The sequence below is a fragment of the Diorhabda carinulata genome, chromosome X (assembly GCF_026250575.1).
Source record: "Diorhabda carinulata isolate Delta chromosome X, icDioCari1.1, whole genome shotgun sequence".
Taxonomy (NCBI): Eukaryota; Metazoa; Arthropoda; class Insecta; order Coleoptera; family Chrysomelidae; genus Diorhabda; species Diorhabda carinulata.
This window is the reverse complement of record NC_079472.1, coordinates 31,112,118-31,130,681: the sequence shown is the minus strand read 5'-3', so window position 1 is coordinate 31,130,681 and position 18,564 is coordinate 31,112,118. Positions and strand designations below refer to the sequence as shown.

Below are 18,564 nucleotides of genomic sequence, written 5' to 3'. Positions count from 1 at the left end.
CGATATACTAGGAAAAAAATTTTAAGTACTATTTTCGTTAAGTTATGGTTAGGTGCCAAAAAAGTATCGAAAATTTGATTTTCAAACTTAGATCTGATTTTTATCTTGAAACATTAACAAAATGTGATAAAAATATTCTTCTTTCACTTATTTTAGAGCATATTCCAGTTTCTTCAGTCTCGATCTTGGTATATCGATGATTCCACCGATCATTTCAAAAGCTGCTGGTTTTTGGCTTCTCTTTGAATGCTTTTTTCGTCAACCAACCCTTCTTCTTTACGTCAACATATCCCTTCCACTCTCGTCTTTTCTGTTATCTAGTTGTAGACTTGTATAATGTTGGAACTGCGTTTTCTTCCCAGAAAGTTACTCCAGTACGTACAGCTGTTTCGTATATACACCTTGATTGAGGTGGACATGAATTTGTTGCCCAAACTTCCAGACATTTTGGCGAGATTATCTTCGTCTTCTGCAGTTTTGACTTCGATTATTATTAATTCCTGTTGGAAACAAATCCACTTACTTTCTGATTGGCGCTGCTACTATCTTCTTCTGGGATACACCAACGTATTCTACGCGCTCATTCCATCATTAAAAGTAATGAATTAGGAAAGTTTTTAAAAATTATGAAATTTAGTAAAGACGTAAAATGTTGTTTGGTTATTTATACTGTTCCTGGGTAACAATAATCTACATAGTTTCAGCAAGGAAATCAACAAAATCAATGAAAATTTGACAAAAATGAGAAAACTTCTACAAATTTTTTGTTAGAAAAGATTGTAGAAAACTTAATCATAAAATTATTACCATAGGCAACCATTTATACCAAAATTACAGTTGGATAGGCAACCTTAAATACAGAAGCAATTCGTGAGATTGAGAATATTTATATAAAAACGAAATTTATCAGTTAAATAAGTGCAAAAATTAAAAAAAGATTTGAAAAAACGCTATTTTCAATGTACGAATCGTAAAATAAGAATGTGACCTATCCTAAGTTAACAGCAACCAGTTAGTCGTAAGAAATCGTTAATAGTGGCATAAGTAAGTGAAAACGGTATACAAAAACGTTCTATTTGGGTTTCTTATGACGCTCTCGAAATACGAGCTGGCGGCATTTATGCCACTGAAAAACGTTCACCAAAAACCCACTCTACTTTTGTTGATAGTGTAAAAACATACATATATTTCAAAGGAGGGAAGGTTTTTCGTCGTTTATTGGTATAGGTTAGGACGAAAACATGGGGAAAAAATTTAAAAAAAAAATCAAATATGAAATTAACCATAAAGAAAAACGTAGAATCGAAGATAGATAGTTAACAATACGAGGATAGTATAAGAAGTTGAAAACTCCACGATAACCATAAGTTTAGTATCCACCATGTTTTATACGTCATATGTCAAAATTTCACATAAATCTGACAGACTTCCGAAACTTTGACATTCCAAATATGATCCTGTCAATATAATTTTGGTTTTTAAGTACATACTGAAAATTTTTATCTATGTATCCATTAACAAAACTTTTTTTCTATAAATTCCATAACCTAACTAAAATGAATAGGTCAATAATTTCCAATCTACCTACTTGGTGTTTGGTAAAGTGATATACGACATTCATAAAAACGTGTTTACAAACATAAGTTTGTATTTCTTAATGTTGTTGTTTTCATTATAAAAAAAGATTGAAGATAAAAAAAACCGAGAAAATTAATAACTTAATTGTCTAACACTATATTCCTTTCATTATTTAATATAAGCCAAGACGATGGTAAACCTGATTTAAAAAATTCTACGTAATTATACGCGTCATTTCACTCTAAATTGTTAACTAACTAACTAAAATCAAGATAGATAAGGTGGCTATTCCATAAATACAGATTTTAGAGCATCGCATTTCAATAAATTTTGCTTACTAGCAACTGGAGGTCTTTCAAAATGTGTTTCATTAAATGAAGCATATGACTAGAGTTACCATTTCTAAAATAAAGCTACCAGGACAAATCGATTAAAAAACTAGGATCTTAGATAAGACGATAATTATAAGATTAACACTGATAAAAAAAGATGTTATTAGGTAACTTCAAATGTTAATTGCTTAGTTACTTGACGTGTTTTTTTTTGTTATACATTGCACGTAAAATGAATTTTGTGCCTTTTCAATATCATAACTCTAGATATATATGAATCAACTTATCGTTCAACGACATACCCTGTATTATTAGTAAGAACATATTCATATAAAGAGCTCTAATTTCAAATATATATTAATGATATCTATTTAGCAATAGTTTAAAATTTTGGTTATATATCCTAATTTATATTAAAAGAAATAAATCAGATCAGATCAGAAAAAAACGATGTGTTTGTACCCCTCTTTGTCTATCCCGCACACGCCTTTTCTTCTATCGCACTTGAGGCATTGTTTCAACGCACATTGTAGGCGTAACTTTAGATCGAACGTCGCCGATCGCAGTCGAAGGTTTCAAAGTCGCGCTTAAACCGTATTTGAGTGTTAGTCAAGTTGGCGGGTTCTCGGGGATGTGTATGGATTTTCCTTTTGTAAAAAACTGGCACGAGCTTAGATAGAGCAAAAAACAAGACCGCGTTTTTACTCCTACACACAACTGTACTTTGCGATGTTTTTTATTTCTCGCCGTTCGTTTTTTATACAAACAATACAAGTGTTTAGTCTTTGCTTGTTCGACTGTCTATGTCTCGCCGCAGTTTTTATTAGAATTTGACGTTCTAGCCGATGTTCGTACATCTATGATATATTATCATCTATCGTATTAAGTAACATTTCTCGGAATTCGTCGGTGAATATGTTTACGTTTTAATCTACTATTTACTAAAGTTTATGTGTGGATTTTTTTTTGTGTATATCGGGTGCAGAAAAACACTTGGTCGTATATTCGGTAGTAGCATAAAAACTTGTTGTAAAGTGTTGTATGGTTAATTAGGCTTGAAATATTACTTTTATTAAAATTTTTGTGATAAGTGAATAAACTATAGTGTGGATTGTAACTGGTATTTGAAAAAAGAAACTTTACGTAAGTTTATTTTATTTCTTTATTTAACTCCATTGCTAAAATTCATTAGATATTAATGAAGGATATAGGTTATGTTAGGATCGTTAATTAGTGGTTTATGCAATATATGTTATAATTATTCATATGAATAGTTATTTTTAGTACATAGTAGGTAGAAATGTACTTGTTTTATAAAATGTTACACTTGTTTAAATGATAAAAGTATTTAACGACGATGGTTGTCTATAATAGTCAAATGACTTTATTGTGTATTTAAAAAAATAAAATAAATTAATCTAATGGACTTTGAAAATAGTTCATAAATAGATCTAGATACATTGAAATTCAGATAAAAATATTATAAGTCAATTAAATTCTGTCAAGTTAAGGATATATTGAAAAAAATTCAATTAAATAAAAAATTCAAATCTTATAGCAATTTAAAAATAAATCCATAAAAACATATTTGTTTTTATTGATTTTGTTAAGATCCTATTATATATCTTGTCAATTACATTGCCGTTATAGATGTGTTTGGACGTTTTCTGGTTACGTAATGACCCCTATTTAGGATCCATAATTGGTTTAGAGGTTTTTGATGTGGTTATATAATGATTTCCTAAATTATTTCGTGATTACATATCATAGTAGGTACTCCTGATTTAACAATTCAACGATATACCGTTAAAAGTATAAAATTAATATTTATACGAGGGTAGGTCTAAATATTAGTATCGTTAAAATGTTTTGATATAAAAATTGCGGTATGCTACGAAAGCTTTTGATTAAATTATGATGATTTTTACCACATAATAGACTTTAGCTAATATGTCCTCGATTGAGACACAGAGAAAGAAGGTTTTTTAAAATTTGTGATAATCGTAGAATACACAATAATGTTCCAGTGAATAATCATAAATTCTACTATTGAAAGATGCAATTTTTTCATATTGTGGACCCCCACAATCGAAAAAACATGATTATATAAAGTAGGATTACGAAAAATCACGTAATGGTCACTTGAGTGGACGCAAATTCCTTGTCTTGAGTCCGAGTCTTGAAAACGACGTTTTGGGTTGTCGTGGAGCATGTTTTTTTACATATCAGAAAACAATAGAATCCATTGTGATTCAGTACACATGAAAAATAATCAACAACGTACGAGACCATGTAAAAGGCAATCAAAGTGAAGATTTAAATTGATGCAGATGAGGAGTTTATTTAAGAATGAGTACCAAATTGCGAACAGCTAAAATATATGAGAGGATAGACATTTCAATAGGACTTATAAAGACAAGAGCGTCTGTGTAGAGCACTGTAGACGATTTAGGCATACAAGAGGTCCATTTGCTTACTATTGAAGACGCTGTATTAAATACTGATAACATTACTACAGATTCAAGCTGCGGGTATATCTGTATCATTATCATTTTTGGGATTTTAGTTTTCACTCTCGTTTTTAATTGTTTTTTCCTTTTCTTTGCTACTAGTTGTGGGCTGGGTCTTCCTTTTCTTATATCGTTTCTTATTTGGCTTTGATCTTTAAATTATTTTTTTTCCTATTAGTTCCTGTTTGAGCTTTTCTGAAATTACCGCCTCAGTTTTTCCATAGTCGTTGTTACTATTCTATTCTATATCTTTTTGTTTATTAGCAAAGATTTACTTCCATATATCAATGTAGGTACGGTTAACGAGTTGTATATTTTTGATTTTATGTCTTCACCAATTTGATTATGCCCAAAAATTGTCTTATTAAGAACGTAGTATATTTGTTTTGCTTACTTTCGATCTATTTGTACCATTTCTTGGTTTCTGTATACAATTATTGTCTCCAGTTTATAGTTCTACTCTTTTATTACTTTAAGAATCCTTCTCATGTATAGTATAAATAGAAGAGGACTAAGATTATATCTTTGTTGCACTCCCATCTCTATCCTAAACTCCTTCGCTCTTTTCCCGTTTTCAATGATTCCCAAAGTGGTCCTGGTGCACACCCAGGGGTCCATTAGAAAATTTACAACGGAAAAAAAGTTTGGGAACTTCTGTTGTATTTGAACTTATATTTTGTTATCTTTGTTATTTTTCTATGGATTCCTGAGATTGTATATTACACAAAAAGGAAAAAAATAATCGATTTTTATATTGACTTATTTATATAATTTCGTAATTTATTAATATTAAAAAATTGAAATGAAAATTTTTGTCTATGCGTTAATATCTTTTGAATTATACATTTCAATAAACTAAATCGAAAAATTACGAGGTTTCCACCACTGGATCGTTTCATATTGAATATCAAAAAAGATTAATGATAAAATTCTGACATATAAGCTTGATTAAACAAACTCAGGCAACGTAGAGGTACTTCATACGCGGGTTTCTTAATTAATTTAATCAAAAGCTTTAATTATTATTGCAGAACAACCTTGAACCGTTGCTTTTATATTTTCTGCATCAAATATTATTGTTCATGTAATCGAAATATTAAAGTTAATTCATTTAAATTAGAAATATCAAAATTGTCTTTGAAATGACGTATATTAAGATGTTTGCATCGAGTGTTTGGCAATGTGGATGATTCATGGATAAAACGCGGGTCCATCACTCCACACCCGAATAAAAAAACAATCAAAATAATGGACTGAAAAGGGAGAACCGGTTCTAAAGAAAGCAAAGACCGTTCCATCTGCAAGCAAGGTCATGGCGTCGGTTTTTTTGGATAATTTTCATTAACTATCTTCAATCTATTAACGGCAAGTATTATGCAACGTTCGAGTCAAGAAATCAAGCAAAAACGGCCGCATTTGGCTAAGACACTGCACCAGTTCACATATCAGTTATCGCAATGCCCAAAATTAATGAATCAAAGTTTGAATCCATACCTCATTCGCCAGATTTAGCCCTCTCGGATTATTTTCTCTTACCAGGCTTGAAAAAATGTCTCGGTGGTCAAATATTTTCCAATAATGAAGAGGTAATAATGTTAGTTAATGACTATTTTGAGGAGTTTGATGTTGGGCCAGGTACTGCCTCGTATAACTTCTTATGCATATAAGATACTGAAAAATGTTTACAATTCGACCATAATAGTCGTTAATTAAAAAATGCCGTTTAATTCTTCGGTTATGTAACAAAATTATTTGTTACGCCTCTGGTTGGGTGTAAGGTAGCCGGCAATGACTTTTTTTGAATATTTTTTTGCGGTTAGCTCCGTAATAACGTCCAGGTATACGGCAGAAGGCGAGAATCTGCACAGCATTCACGTGTCCATAAATAACCTACTTGAAAAATTGGAACAAACAGTGAATGACCCCTTGCGGCTAACTCGATTTTACACATTCATTGATTATTAAAATTCATTCATAAAATCAACGTCGTTATCTCTATTAATACATAGTTTGTCAATTATCACCAACAAAATTACCCAAAATTAATTCTAGGAATCTCATAACAAAAAAATTATTAGTGTAAAAAAAAAGAGCAGATGGAAGATTATTAAATTACAAAATAGAATCGAAGAAGGGTTACCGCGAGTGTTTAAATTGATGCCCATCTATTCTAAACGACGAAACAGGTCCGACGAAGGTAAAGCTATCCGCGAAAAGTCGTTAATTCTTCCTCAATTGCAGTTCGGAGGTCGGGAAGAGTGCCTAGTCCTCTAACCAAAAACGCGGTCCGTAAAAAGCACCCCATGAAGAAATCACGTGATATCAGGTCACTTGAGCGAGCGGACCACTCAACAAATCATCGTCTTCCTATCCATTCTTCAAAATTTGAATAATTTATGACAAAAAGTGAAAAATATTTTTTCTTCTTTCTTCCGAATACTTCTTACATATTGGACACTTTTCCAAAGGACTAGATTTTCTTTTAGTATATGTTTCAGTTGAATTTTGTCGCGAATCGTGCACCACGTGACCTATATAGTCGCACTGCTCAACTAACGTAAACCGTTTCCACATTTTCGTCAGTTATTACAAATCAGAACGCGGCGCGTCGACAACAGAGCCCATTTTTAAAAATTTCCGCTACGTCTTCCGCACTGTCAACAAAGATTAGGTAACGACGTCACAAAGAAAAAGTCTGATTGTAAAACGCGTTTACTCGACGAACACATACACAACTGTCTGTGGAATAAACATGCTTCGTTGCCGGACTATTTTGAGAGCGTCGCCTGTTACTAAAGCAAAATTGAACCCGCGAGTTTATTTATTAAAAATAAAATTGTCTTACAATTGGAGGAATATCTCCGTAAAAATTAATTTCTTAAGATCCAATCTGCTAATTGATCTACGTCGTAAAAATCCGTTTTCTGTTTATGGTGATATTTTTTTTTACAGAATGAATATGTACCCTTGGTACCGGGATTCCATGGGGACCCAGTTAGGACAACTATGCGGCCCCATGCCTACTACAATCAAGACTGAAAACGGCTACAACGATTGTATGTTAGCCTTAGATTACGCAACACAGAGTAAGGTAAGTTTGTATACGGCTCTAAGGACCAAAATGTACATCGATTATTCAATTTAAAAAAAAGTTATCGTGAAATTAATAACGAAAAGATAGTAATCATAAAATAAAATTTTCATGTATTCAGAAAGCAGATGCGTGAGGATCAGAAATATATAATTAAAAATTAATATAATATCGTGAAACATGCCACTTTTTTTAATCTATACGCTTTTCCAGATTTTTATCAAAATATCAACAAATATTATAACAACAACAACAACCTGGTTGACCTTAACACCGATCAATAAACTATTTAATCGTTTACTTCATTTATTTTATAAATTACTATGTTTATATAATCATCCGTAATTATATTTGATGTATAAAAAAATGAATGGTATGTCTTATTAACTTTATTTTTGCATTCATATTCATATAATTTTATTGAATAATGACGTTGCTTCTTCTTTTTTACACGACAGATGGAAAATCTGTCATATACAATCACCTCGTTGTCAATTCAAACCACCAGCGATAAAATCTGAAAGCTTATTCACAATAGTGATAATTAGGAGTAACTGACCCTTATAAAAAGTTATTTACTTGACCCACCGCCATCAGTTAGCCATCAAAAGTCAACCGATACATAGAAAATTGACACAGCAAATGATAAAACTGCTCAAGCGGTCATCCTATTGCGAATCAGAAGTGTCATATTTCAGTTTTCAGAGTTTACCATCGTTACCAAATAATCGAAGACGTGGTTCCGTACATTCGGTTCTGGCTGGTGTTTAAGTCCAACTCAGTCCAGCTCAGAGAAATGCAAGAAGCGGATGGACAGTCAGTAGAAAACTTACCCAAAGGATCTTTGTGTCCCATTTTCTTGCTGCTGTACTGGAGATTCCTGTGTTTACAGCTGATCCATTAATCCTTTGCCAGAGATCTTCGTCTTCTATGTCGAGCGCTCCCAGGTGCAGTGCTCTGCAGTTTATTAGTGTTTTACACTTCGAGAGAATGTGGATAGAGGTTTGCTGGGAATTTCACCAACTTCTAGTAAAACCTAAAGATATTTCATGGAAAAATTTGAAACTACGAACAGAAGTAGTTGTTGAAAAGAAGTAGGCTTCATCAAATATCTTTTATGGTAACCTTTCACAAATACCGGATTGATTATTGGACGCAGTACCTCACTCCATTAACTACAACTTTGATGGTACAGCTTTTGCTTTGAAAAGATGAAGGCTTCATCTGGTTTATAACCCATGTTTGAACTGGAGACCCAATCAGTGTTCAATGTTGCTAACATATACTTGGGAAAACACTTTTCCTAGGTTGCTGTAAAGCACTGATCGCACGTACCTGAAAGAAAGTGCTTGGAACAAACTGTCGAAAGAATAGAAAGAATTTTTTGTGGTTATACTAATTTGTGGATATCAAAAATATAAGGGGTTTTCCAATAAAAGGTGTTATTTTGAACAGCCCGCTATTTCGGTAAATGTCACTTTTGAAGCTGTCATTTTTTGACATTTGACAAGTAGAAACTACGCCATTAATGGAAATGGAACGATACACGCTTCAACAACGCATTGAAATTATTAAAATTCACTATAAAAATGGTGAAAGTTTGGCAGAGACGGTTCGTAAAACTAAAACATTTTTGGGTCGACGTGAAGCACCTTCTCGGACCGCAATACAGATATTGGTGGAAAAATTAGAGCTGTTGGGACAAGTTAGTAATGTGAAGAATAAAACCCGTGCACGTCGCTCAAGAACAACTGAGAATATTGCTGCTGTAGCCCAAAGTGTTGAAGAAAACCCAGGTTTGTCCATTCCTCGTCGTTCTTTGGAATTAGCCATTCCACAAACGTCATTACACCGTATTGGGTCTTAAGGCCTATAAAGTTCAGTTAACACAAGAACTCAAGCCGGCCGATCATCAACAACGTCGTTTCATTGCTGATTGGGTCCTTGAAATGCATGAAAATGATACGGAATTTCATCGAAAAATCATCTTAATTGATGAGGCCCATTTCCACCTTGGTGGTTGCGTCAATAAACAAAGTTGTCGAATCTGGGGCTCGGAAAACCCAAGAGTTATTGTTGAAAATCCTCTCCATCCTCAACGCGTGACTGTTTGGTGCGGTTTATGGTCTGGCGGTGTCATTGGACCTTACTTTTTCGAAAATGAGGCTGGAGCAACAGTTACGGTGAATGGATTGCGCTATCGAGAGATGATTAATGATTTTTTATGGTCGGAATTGGATGGTATTGATTTGGACAACGTTTACTTTCAACAAGACGGCGCTACGTGCCACACAAGCAACGAAACCATTGACCTTTTACGGGAAAAATTTCCGGACCGTGTTATCTCACAATTGGCCACCGAGATCTTGTGATTTAACACCTTGCGACTTTTTCCTTTGGGGCCACGTGAAAGATAAGGTCTACGCCAACAGTCCAGCATCGATTCAAGACCTCAAAGATGGAATTCGTGAGGCTATCGAGGACATTGGGCAGCCGCTTCGCAATTTGGTTACGGAAAATTTCATGAACAGGATATGGTCCTGTAAGCGCAGTCGTTGCGGCCATTTGGCCGATGTTGTGTTCCATTATTAACGGCATACCTTCCTCTTTATAATGAAATAAACATCCGATCATTTATCTCAAAAAATGGCATTTTTCTTTGAATATCAAAATAACACCTCTTATTGGAAAACCTCTTACAATTGAAACTAATATACGAAAATAGTGACGTTTCGGAAATGGTTGTACTTTTTTTTTTTAGTTGATTAATCTACCATTATATTATTCACGCGTCTAATAAGAAATTTTACGGTGAATTGAATTTCAATTTGTGGAGAGAGACTGCACATTTTGTAATATGGAAAACAAAATTGAAATAAGCTCATTTACATATTTATTTTATGTTCTTTATGGAGATAAAACGATGGTACGACCGTAACGGATTAGCTTTAAACTTTTTTACAAAATATTATAACGGTGTGGGCGCTAAATTTAGCACAATAAACAACATTCGACAACTTTACTATTCATTTGAAAAATTTAAATTCGTCGCGCGAGCCGAATCACTGGAAACGACGTAATTTCGCTGAGACCTCGGCGTTCGAAATCTGATCACTTCGCTGTACCGAGACACAATGAATTCCTCACAATTCCAAACGTCTTTTCTAAAAAAGTGTATTAGGTATATCGGAGAGAATTAATTTGTAATTTGTGTATACTAATAAGTGTAGTAATTCCCTTCACTTTTTTTCTATTTTTGCTTTCGTTTTCTAGCCTTAAATTCCTCTCTTTTTCTGTCTGCGTTCTATCTTTTCCTTGGTCTTCCTTTCTATTTCTGTTTTACTATCAACCCATTGTCTATTTCTATGGAAAAATATGTAAAATTCCGGACAATCAATCTGGATATATCAAAGATTTTTGAGAAGGTCTGGTATCCAAATATTCTTTCTGAAAAACCGATACATCCAGGTCGCCATCGTTGGAATAGTTCGAAGGTAAATCTGGTATTCCCTAGGTATCCCACAAGTATCAAATTCGTCTTTCCTCGGAGCACTACGATTTGTAGGTAGCTCAGAAATCAGATACTACTACTACCATGGCAGTTGTTCATCAAAGCTATTCAACATAATTCTTTCTAGACGACCAGACAAAGCTCATGATTGATCCGATTGTCTTTTGGAAAAATGTAAACCTTTAACAGAAACATACAACCTACAAAAATGCGAAAACCTCAGGTATTTATACACTGCAGGTACGACTCGAGTTACTAGAATGTAATAGGGTTTGGTTTCCATTTAAAAAAAATTATTTTGATTTCAAAATACTAGCGATATTCGGATGAACGAATTACCCGAATTATCACATTTTATAATTCAACTCTCGTATACGTATACGGTCAGTATACAAACAGTCCTTTCACCTTTTAGAATTGCTAATTTACTCTTATTTAAAATCTAACAAGAAATCTAACGTTTACAGTATGTTCAACGGCCCTTACGGTTTACGTGCTAATTCTTACTATAAACACAGAATCGTGATTTGCAAGAGAAAGAAGATAAAAACAATCCGAGGATAAATATTGATGTTTCAACCCTTAGTTACTAAACATTTGATATTCCGAAAGATTCTACAGAATAAAACAGCTAAAAAACCATAAAATGTTAAAAAAACCCATCATCAGATGGGTGTGAAACGTCCATAAAAAACAAGTGGAGGTTCTTGACCTTTTAGATTGTTTTAAATCGCAATTTGAGTCCGGATACTCAAGACGTGGTCGGCAATGGCTTCCCCATAACATCAAGGATATTACCTTGATTGATAATAGGTATAGGAGATCCATTTATATACCTGGTGTTTCCAACCTGGTAGTTTACTGATCCTAGTTTCGTCAATAAACTTAATTGCTACCAATACAGACTAATAGTTGATCTAAAAACTTACATCCGCGTCACAACTGTCAAACTATCCAAGTATACATATGTCAGAGAATTTGAACCGTCAACGTATTTTTCTTAATCTGTTACGTTAAGTTTTGTGTTTGCAGATTGGGTATTATGAGTTTTCAGATGGCGTCGACGACGAAAATACCACCGATAACTATGAGTAAACTTTACGTTGGAAATCTTCCTAATGAAACTAACGAAATCAAATTGAGACAATTATTTGTCGATCAAAATCTTTCTTGCACCAATATCCTTATAAAAAGAGGTGGGTACGCTTTTGTCGATTGCCCTGATCAGTCGTCTGCCGATAGAGCTATTGATAAACTGAATGGATACAATTACAAAGGATCCGCTTTGGTTGTGGAGCCTTCGGTGGCCTCAGGTAAAAAGAAACCCCATCCAGCTTTCCATGAACCGCCTCCGATCAACGTCGGTAATCCGTGGATGAGAGCTAGTGCGTCTGGACGTTAAAATACGCAGAAGTAAAGTAAAAAAGTTCTATGGTATTGTAGAGATTCGTGCATCTTTGTATACTTTGATTTATCTTAATAAATGTAAGTCACTACTTCTGATCAATAATTTTTTTTTATATATAAATTATAAATATTTGAATATTGTGGTATTATATAAAACGCTATCTATAAGGTCTATTGTGTTTAGAAAATTCAGAATGTGGGATGTTGTAATTGGCAGAGATTGTCGTCTACACTTTAAGAAAATCTTTGCGCAGCAACTACAATCTAGTAATCAGATGATTCCCCGGAGATTATTCTTCGTTGTCCCAGCCTCTGTAGGTTGATTTTGCTGCTATCTACCTTCTTCTCCAATCTTTTTTATATTGTTTTGTAGTTGATACCACCGTTCAGGGTTCAGATTTCATGAAGGGTTTGTCTGCTCTCGTTTCAGCGAGCGTATCAGCTATTTCTACTATATTATTAATTATTTTTTCATTCCCACCATACTTAATCAGTTTTATATTAGTTCGTATTGATCAGGTGCTTTGGAATTCTTCATTTTTTTATTAGTTCTTGTTAATTCCTTCTTATTTTCTTCCCGTTTATATGAACAATATCCATCTTAACGTATAATGCTTTCCTTAGGCCTTTCCTCCAGTTTTAAACGACAATTTATATTTTAATTGACAGTTTCTGAACGCATTCTAACCTCAAAAAAGCAGAAATTTGATTTTCTCCATATTATCTTTGTTTTTCGTGGAAAAGTGCACTTGTACCTGTTAGGTGAACTTAGTTTATTTCATATAGAATTCCTGTGTGAAAAATATTCATTTCACTTTAAGGATAATCGATAATAAGCGTCCTGCACTGCCACATTCAAGGAATTAGCGTCCTTGATCCCAGCTAAGAAGCATTAAATAACAGAAAAAGTAAATATGCAACAGGTTACAACTTTTCTGATTTCTCTAAACAGAAAGTTGAATTTTAACTATGGGTTAGAACCATATGGTGCGAAGACAAGGAAATTAATCGGTTGGTTAGCTTCAAACTGATCATTGCTACTCAAGTTCTTCAACAGCTCAAACTATCAGGTGATACTGATCATTTAAAGGCTTTAAAATACTTTGATATGATGTACGAATAGTTAAATTTAAAAGAAAAAATCCAATTTTGCCTTATCTCACACGCTGATTTATATCTTTTGTATATAAACGATTACAAATCAACGTCTTGGTTGCCTCTATAAATCCCGACTAAGATCCCGTTGTACACTCCCATAGAATTGATGGCACTACGTCCGGGATGGAACACGGTTTGAATCCCGTCGTCGCCAGTCCGGCGATTGCATATATACATAAGCCACATCAACACAAGATAATGAGAAACGTATATTGTCTACTGAGAGATAAAAAAAGAAGCAGTGATTTTTGAAATGTAAACAATGATTTTTTTTCCATATGTTTATTTACTTGTTTTACGAGGTTTTCTACTAAAATCGATCTCAGGCGATTACGGTTGATATTTTTACATTAAAATTGCAATTTTTGTTTATTTTAGAATTAGAAAAATTGCTAATACTTCATATAGTATAGAAATATATTGCAGCGTATAAAAAAAAAATTTAAAAATAAACAGGGCCGGATTAAGCTAGGGACTTTGGGGGGCTGTAGCACCAGATCCAAGAGAACCCCATCATTTGGAAATGATTCTGTATTTATTGATGTGTTGATACCACAAATCTAACGTATTGATATTATTTCGATTATTTTGTGAATTATTCCGGGTTTCCGAATTCCTTAAGGGGGCCCGTCTTATAAATCTTAATCCGGCCCTGAAAATAAAACTACCCATGAATAAATAGGAAAATAACGTAAAAAATATGAAAAAAGAAGTAAAAATCACTTATGGTAAACAGAAAACGACTGATAAAGATGATACAGAAGATATTTATAAAGCACCAGGACTGTTGGTAAAAGCCAAAGACTTGAGATAAAAAAAATGGACATGAGATTTGGTTTAGTTGTATCTAAAAGACAAAATTTCAAAGAACCAGTTAATACGGTTTATATACTGCAGCCAAAAGTTTTTCGTAATACGAGGGTGTACCCAAAAATAACCGGAATTATTATTTGTCCCAGCTTTCACTGTTTTAACTCATCTTTAGAGATGGTTGAAAACTCCTGTCTCGTTCTTTTCTTGATGTCTCCAATGTTTTCAAATTGCCGTCTTTTCATGCCCCTTTTCAAGCGTCGAAACGTGGAAAAAGTCGCACGGAGCCAGATTAGGGAACTAAGGTGCGTGGGGTAGCGGATCTATGTTATTTTAAACCAAAAACTGGCTAATAGTGATGGCTGAGTGTACAAGTGCGTTGTTATGGTGGAAGAACCAGTCACCTGTTTCCTGAAACGAGCTAGAAGATATTCCACTGATTTCAGACAGTTGATCAACAATTGGTCGCATTTTTTCAACATTTTCATCGATCCGGGCAGTTGATGGACGTCCAGAGCGAGTTTTGTCATCAATCGACATATTTTTAAATCGAGAAAACCACTCGTACATTTGAGTTTTTCCCATAGCATCATCTTTGTTAGCAGTTTTCAACATTAAAACAGTTTCGGCAGCGTTGAAAACAAAATTTTAAAGCGGCACGTTGTTCACTTGAATTTGCTATAATAAAAAAACGAATCAACAGTGAAACAGCACTAGCAAAAACGGTCACTAGTGACAAACAGAACGTGGCAGGTTAACGGCCCGCGCGGCACTGAACTGAGTTGCGCTAGGCAGGCCCTAGTGGCAGAAATCAGTACTACAAAAGCTCCACCCATGGCAATGCTCTTCCGGTTACTTTTGGGTACCCCCTCGTATACAATACACCATGATTTGCTGGTTACCCGTGTTCAATAGTGGTTGTCGCAAAAAATAACGTGTAAATTGATATTTAAAGACATATCGTGGGATTAAGGCATATTTGGACAGTAGTTTAATTCGTTTACATTCAATATAGTATAAATAAAAAAAGGTTGTCAAAAAGATTTGTTCGCGTTGGCTACCCCATAATTTGACAATCGCTTAAACAAAAGGTCGTGTCGCAAAAAATTCAATTGCAGTATTTTCAAATGATCGTGACAGACGACGAATCATAGATCTATGTATATGAACCCAAAATTAAACAACAATCGACTGTATTTGTGTTTCAAAGTTTCAAATTAGAGCGACGAAGAACCTGGTACACCAGCATTTGTTTCTACACGTCAATACGAGCTGTCACACATCAATTCAAACAAAAACGTTTTTGAACAGTTAAAACATCGAATTGATGGGTCACTCGCCGTACGGTCCTTGTTTGACACCCAATGATTCATTCTTATGTATGCAGATCAAAAATCAACGTTTTTCTACACCCGAAGAAGTGCTTGACGACAATTAGTTCAAACGCACGCGAAAAATCAAACAATTTCTAATTACAAATATTTCATTTCATATCAAAACTTAAATAGCAATTTTCAGATTGTATTTTTCACGTTTAGATTATTTCAAAATTTTTATTTATCATTCCAATGTTGCTAGCCAATAAACTTTGTTCTGCGACTACTTAACAAAAATTTGGATACATTTATTTCTATGGGAGAAAGTTGATTCGTTCCAAAAATAATAGTATTAAAAAGATACATATCCGATACCAACGTAGTGGAATTTAGTCTTTTCCAATCTGCCCTCGAGATTATAATATAAAGAGACTTGTCGGTGGATGGCGTTATCTTGTGAATGAAATCAGGAAAATGCCGCTCCACTTGTCCCACTATAGATTTACGACTTACAACTCGTACAACTACTTTCGTCTTGGTTGTTGACTACTGTTTCTGTGTGTCTTTTAGTCTTTTCGAATTCGCCGATTCTGTAATATCTCAAATTAACACTATATACAAGGCGAATCTCGTATTATATCCTCAAATTCAATTTTCATCTTATAATAAAGCTACGAATACATTATCCGTGAAAAATTTTCGCCCAAACTATAGTTTTCGTGATAAATTACAAATAAAAAGAATACGATCACAATTTTGACATTCCCTGTAACAATTTTGGCAAATTGTTCCACAACAACTTCAAGGTATGCTTGGAATCGTCTGACGATCAAGCGCTGGTCTTCAATTTTCACCAGGTCTCTAGTTGTCCTTCCTCCAAAACATTCCCAAATCGTCACCACACATTTTTTAACCTGCGCAGCACCACTCAAACTGTAACTTATCATCCATAAATCTCTCTTCTATTCTGTGATGCGTCTAATTTCTGTTCAATAAACAAACCAGATGCTAGCTCACTATTATTAATGAATTTTCGGCTTTACGTCTGGATTGGTTGATTGAAGGAATCGTGGATTGGTTGGAGGGGGAACTGTCTTTTGATGTCGATAAATAGGCCGAGGAAAAGATACAAATCTTAGACTGCCTCCAGAGGAACTAAAACATGTGTATTGCCAATTGATCAGTTGACACTAAATCGGGAAAAAGACGTTTTTCTCATTTCCTAATTTATTTAAACTGTTTTCCAATGGTATATATATACAAAAAAAGAATTTCTCAATAATTCTAGAACCAAAACAAACAAATAAATAGAAAAAACTTCCTAGAAATTATCTGTTTATAAAAAGAATGTTAAATTCGCTAAATTTTAGACTTCCATCATAACAGAACAGGAGCGGCTGCACAATCTATGTCGCGGACGAGTTAGTATCAATATTTTGAACGTATGAAACCTTAATAAATGGATTCTGCGAACTAAAAAACGCCAAATTACATGTTTTTATCATAATTTCGAACCAATATTTTCAAATTTTGTTGATAACTTTTTGCGATATTTAAAAAGTAAAGTTATTTCTGAAATACCTCGTATACGACTTGGAAATTTTAACACATCATAGATAAAAATCAACCTGAGATTTGATATTGAATCGAATCTTATCGTCCAAAATCAACTTTTGTCTACGTTGTTGTTTTCTGCGTGTAAATGTTCATGGGAAGCGTCAGCATTTCTCAAACACCTTGACCGGTAAAAGACATCTCTTACAAGGAAAAGCTAGATTGCGGCCTAACTAGGAGGTATAACTGCCTTTGTGCACAACGTTCATCAACGGCAAACAAATTTGCAGTGGTTCGTATTGAATACTGAAAATTCCATCGAGGCATTTTGTCTAATTATTGAAGAAATCGCCTTATTAGTGTAATGGACGAGGCGAGCACTCATTGTTACGTGGTTTATGGTGTTCTCATGGGAAATTATAAAAATATTACGAAAACTATTATTGTTGAAAATTTTTCTGAATGTCAACGTGGCATTAGAAATATCACACCCATACGGACATTTTTCGACCTTAACTTTTTGTTAATAGTACTTTTATTTAGAAAAAAAAAAATAATCTCGTAGGTTAATACACTCGCTATTAGATGACTGCCCTAGTATGTGCAAGAAAAAGTCTTTTTTTTCTGTCTTCCCCTTTTCTAATTGAAAACTTTCGAAATAACCCTCGTAAAAGTCATTTTGGAACTTACGACGACCGTCTAAAAACTCATACAGTGTCCATGATGAATATAAAGCATATTATTAAAACTGAGAGACGTTAAAGAACACCAACAAAGATTGCGCTTAATTACTTGGGTGTAAAACTATTTCATTTCCTTTTTGTGAAACGAATTCAAGTTCTTAATTATTTATACGTGTTTGTGAAACGTTAAAAGTCTATGGTAGGACTTATAAAAAACGTATACAAACACATTTGAAACTTCCAAAAAGGAAGTGAGTTATTTGAAAAGTTCTAAGGAATTTTTGTCAGTAAGGATTATCTATAAATGTAAGCGAATAGTGAAAAAAATTGAAAATACCATAAAAATTTTCTATCATCAAGCATATCCTTCGAACTTTGTCAGTTCAATAGTTTGTATGAGTATCTTCTAATTGAAAATTATTTCTCAAAACAGACGACAAATTCTTTTTATTCGCGACATTTTCGATCCTTCCCCCGTTACCCAGAACAACTTCGTCAATAAAACATTTCATCACTACCAACGTCTGACTTAGAAAATTCCAAGTTGTCTTTTTTTTGGTAATTCCAAATTACCTTCCTCTCCGATATATCTACTAGCACGTTTTAGGAAAACC

At 33.8% G+C, this 18,564-nt stretch overlaps 2 protein-coding genes across 5 annotated transcripts in view; both read left to right on the top strand.

Annotated features, from left to right (window-relative positions):
• The first annotated feature begins 2,499 nt into the window (after positions 1–2,499).
• LOC130900939 (zinc finger protein rotund-like) overlaps positions 2,500–18,564 on the top strand; it is a 167,220-nt gene continuing 151,155 nt past the window's right edge. For 3 of the 4 annotated variants that reach the window (XM_057811957.1, XM_057811955.1, XM_057811954.1), the window contains exons 1-2: positions 2,518–3,053; positions 7,373–7,511. In XM_057811957.1, coding sequence (XP_057667940.1) covers positions 7,374–7,511 — 138 coding nt within the window. In that variant the 5' untranslated portion in view covers positions 2,518–3,053; position 7,373. Of the gene's footprint in view, positions 3,054–7,372; positions 7,512–18,564 lie in introns of all 4 variants that reach the window. The other variant, XM_057811956.1, reaches the window with a different exon arrangement.
• On the top strand, positions 11,975–12,532 carry LOC130900947 (insulin-like growth factor 2 mRNA-binding protein 3-A). The gene has a single exon (XM_057811966.1). The coding sequence runs from the start codon at positions 12,065–12,067 to the stop codon at positions 12,422–12,424; it is 360 nt and encodes a 119-aa protein (XP_057667949.1). The 5' UTR covers positions 11,975–12,064; the 3' UTR covers positions 12,425–12,532.

What these genes read in the sequence shown, in the direction of transcription:
- LOC130900947 (XM_057811966.1), top strand. Translation starts at nt 12,065, where the DNA reads ATGAGTTTTCAGATGGCGTCGACGACGAAAATACCACCGATAACTATG.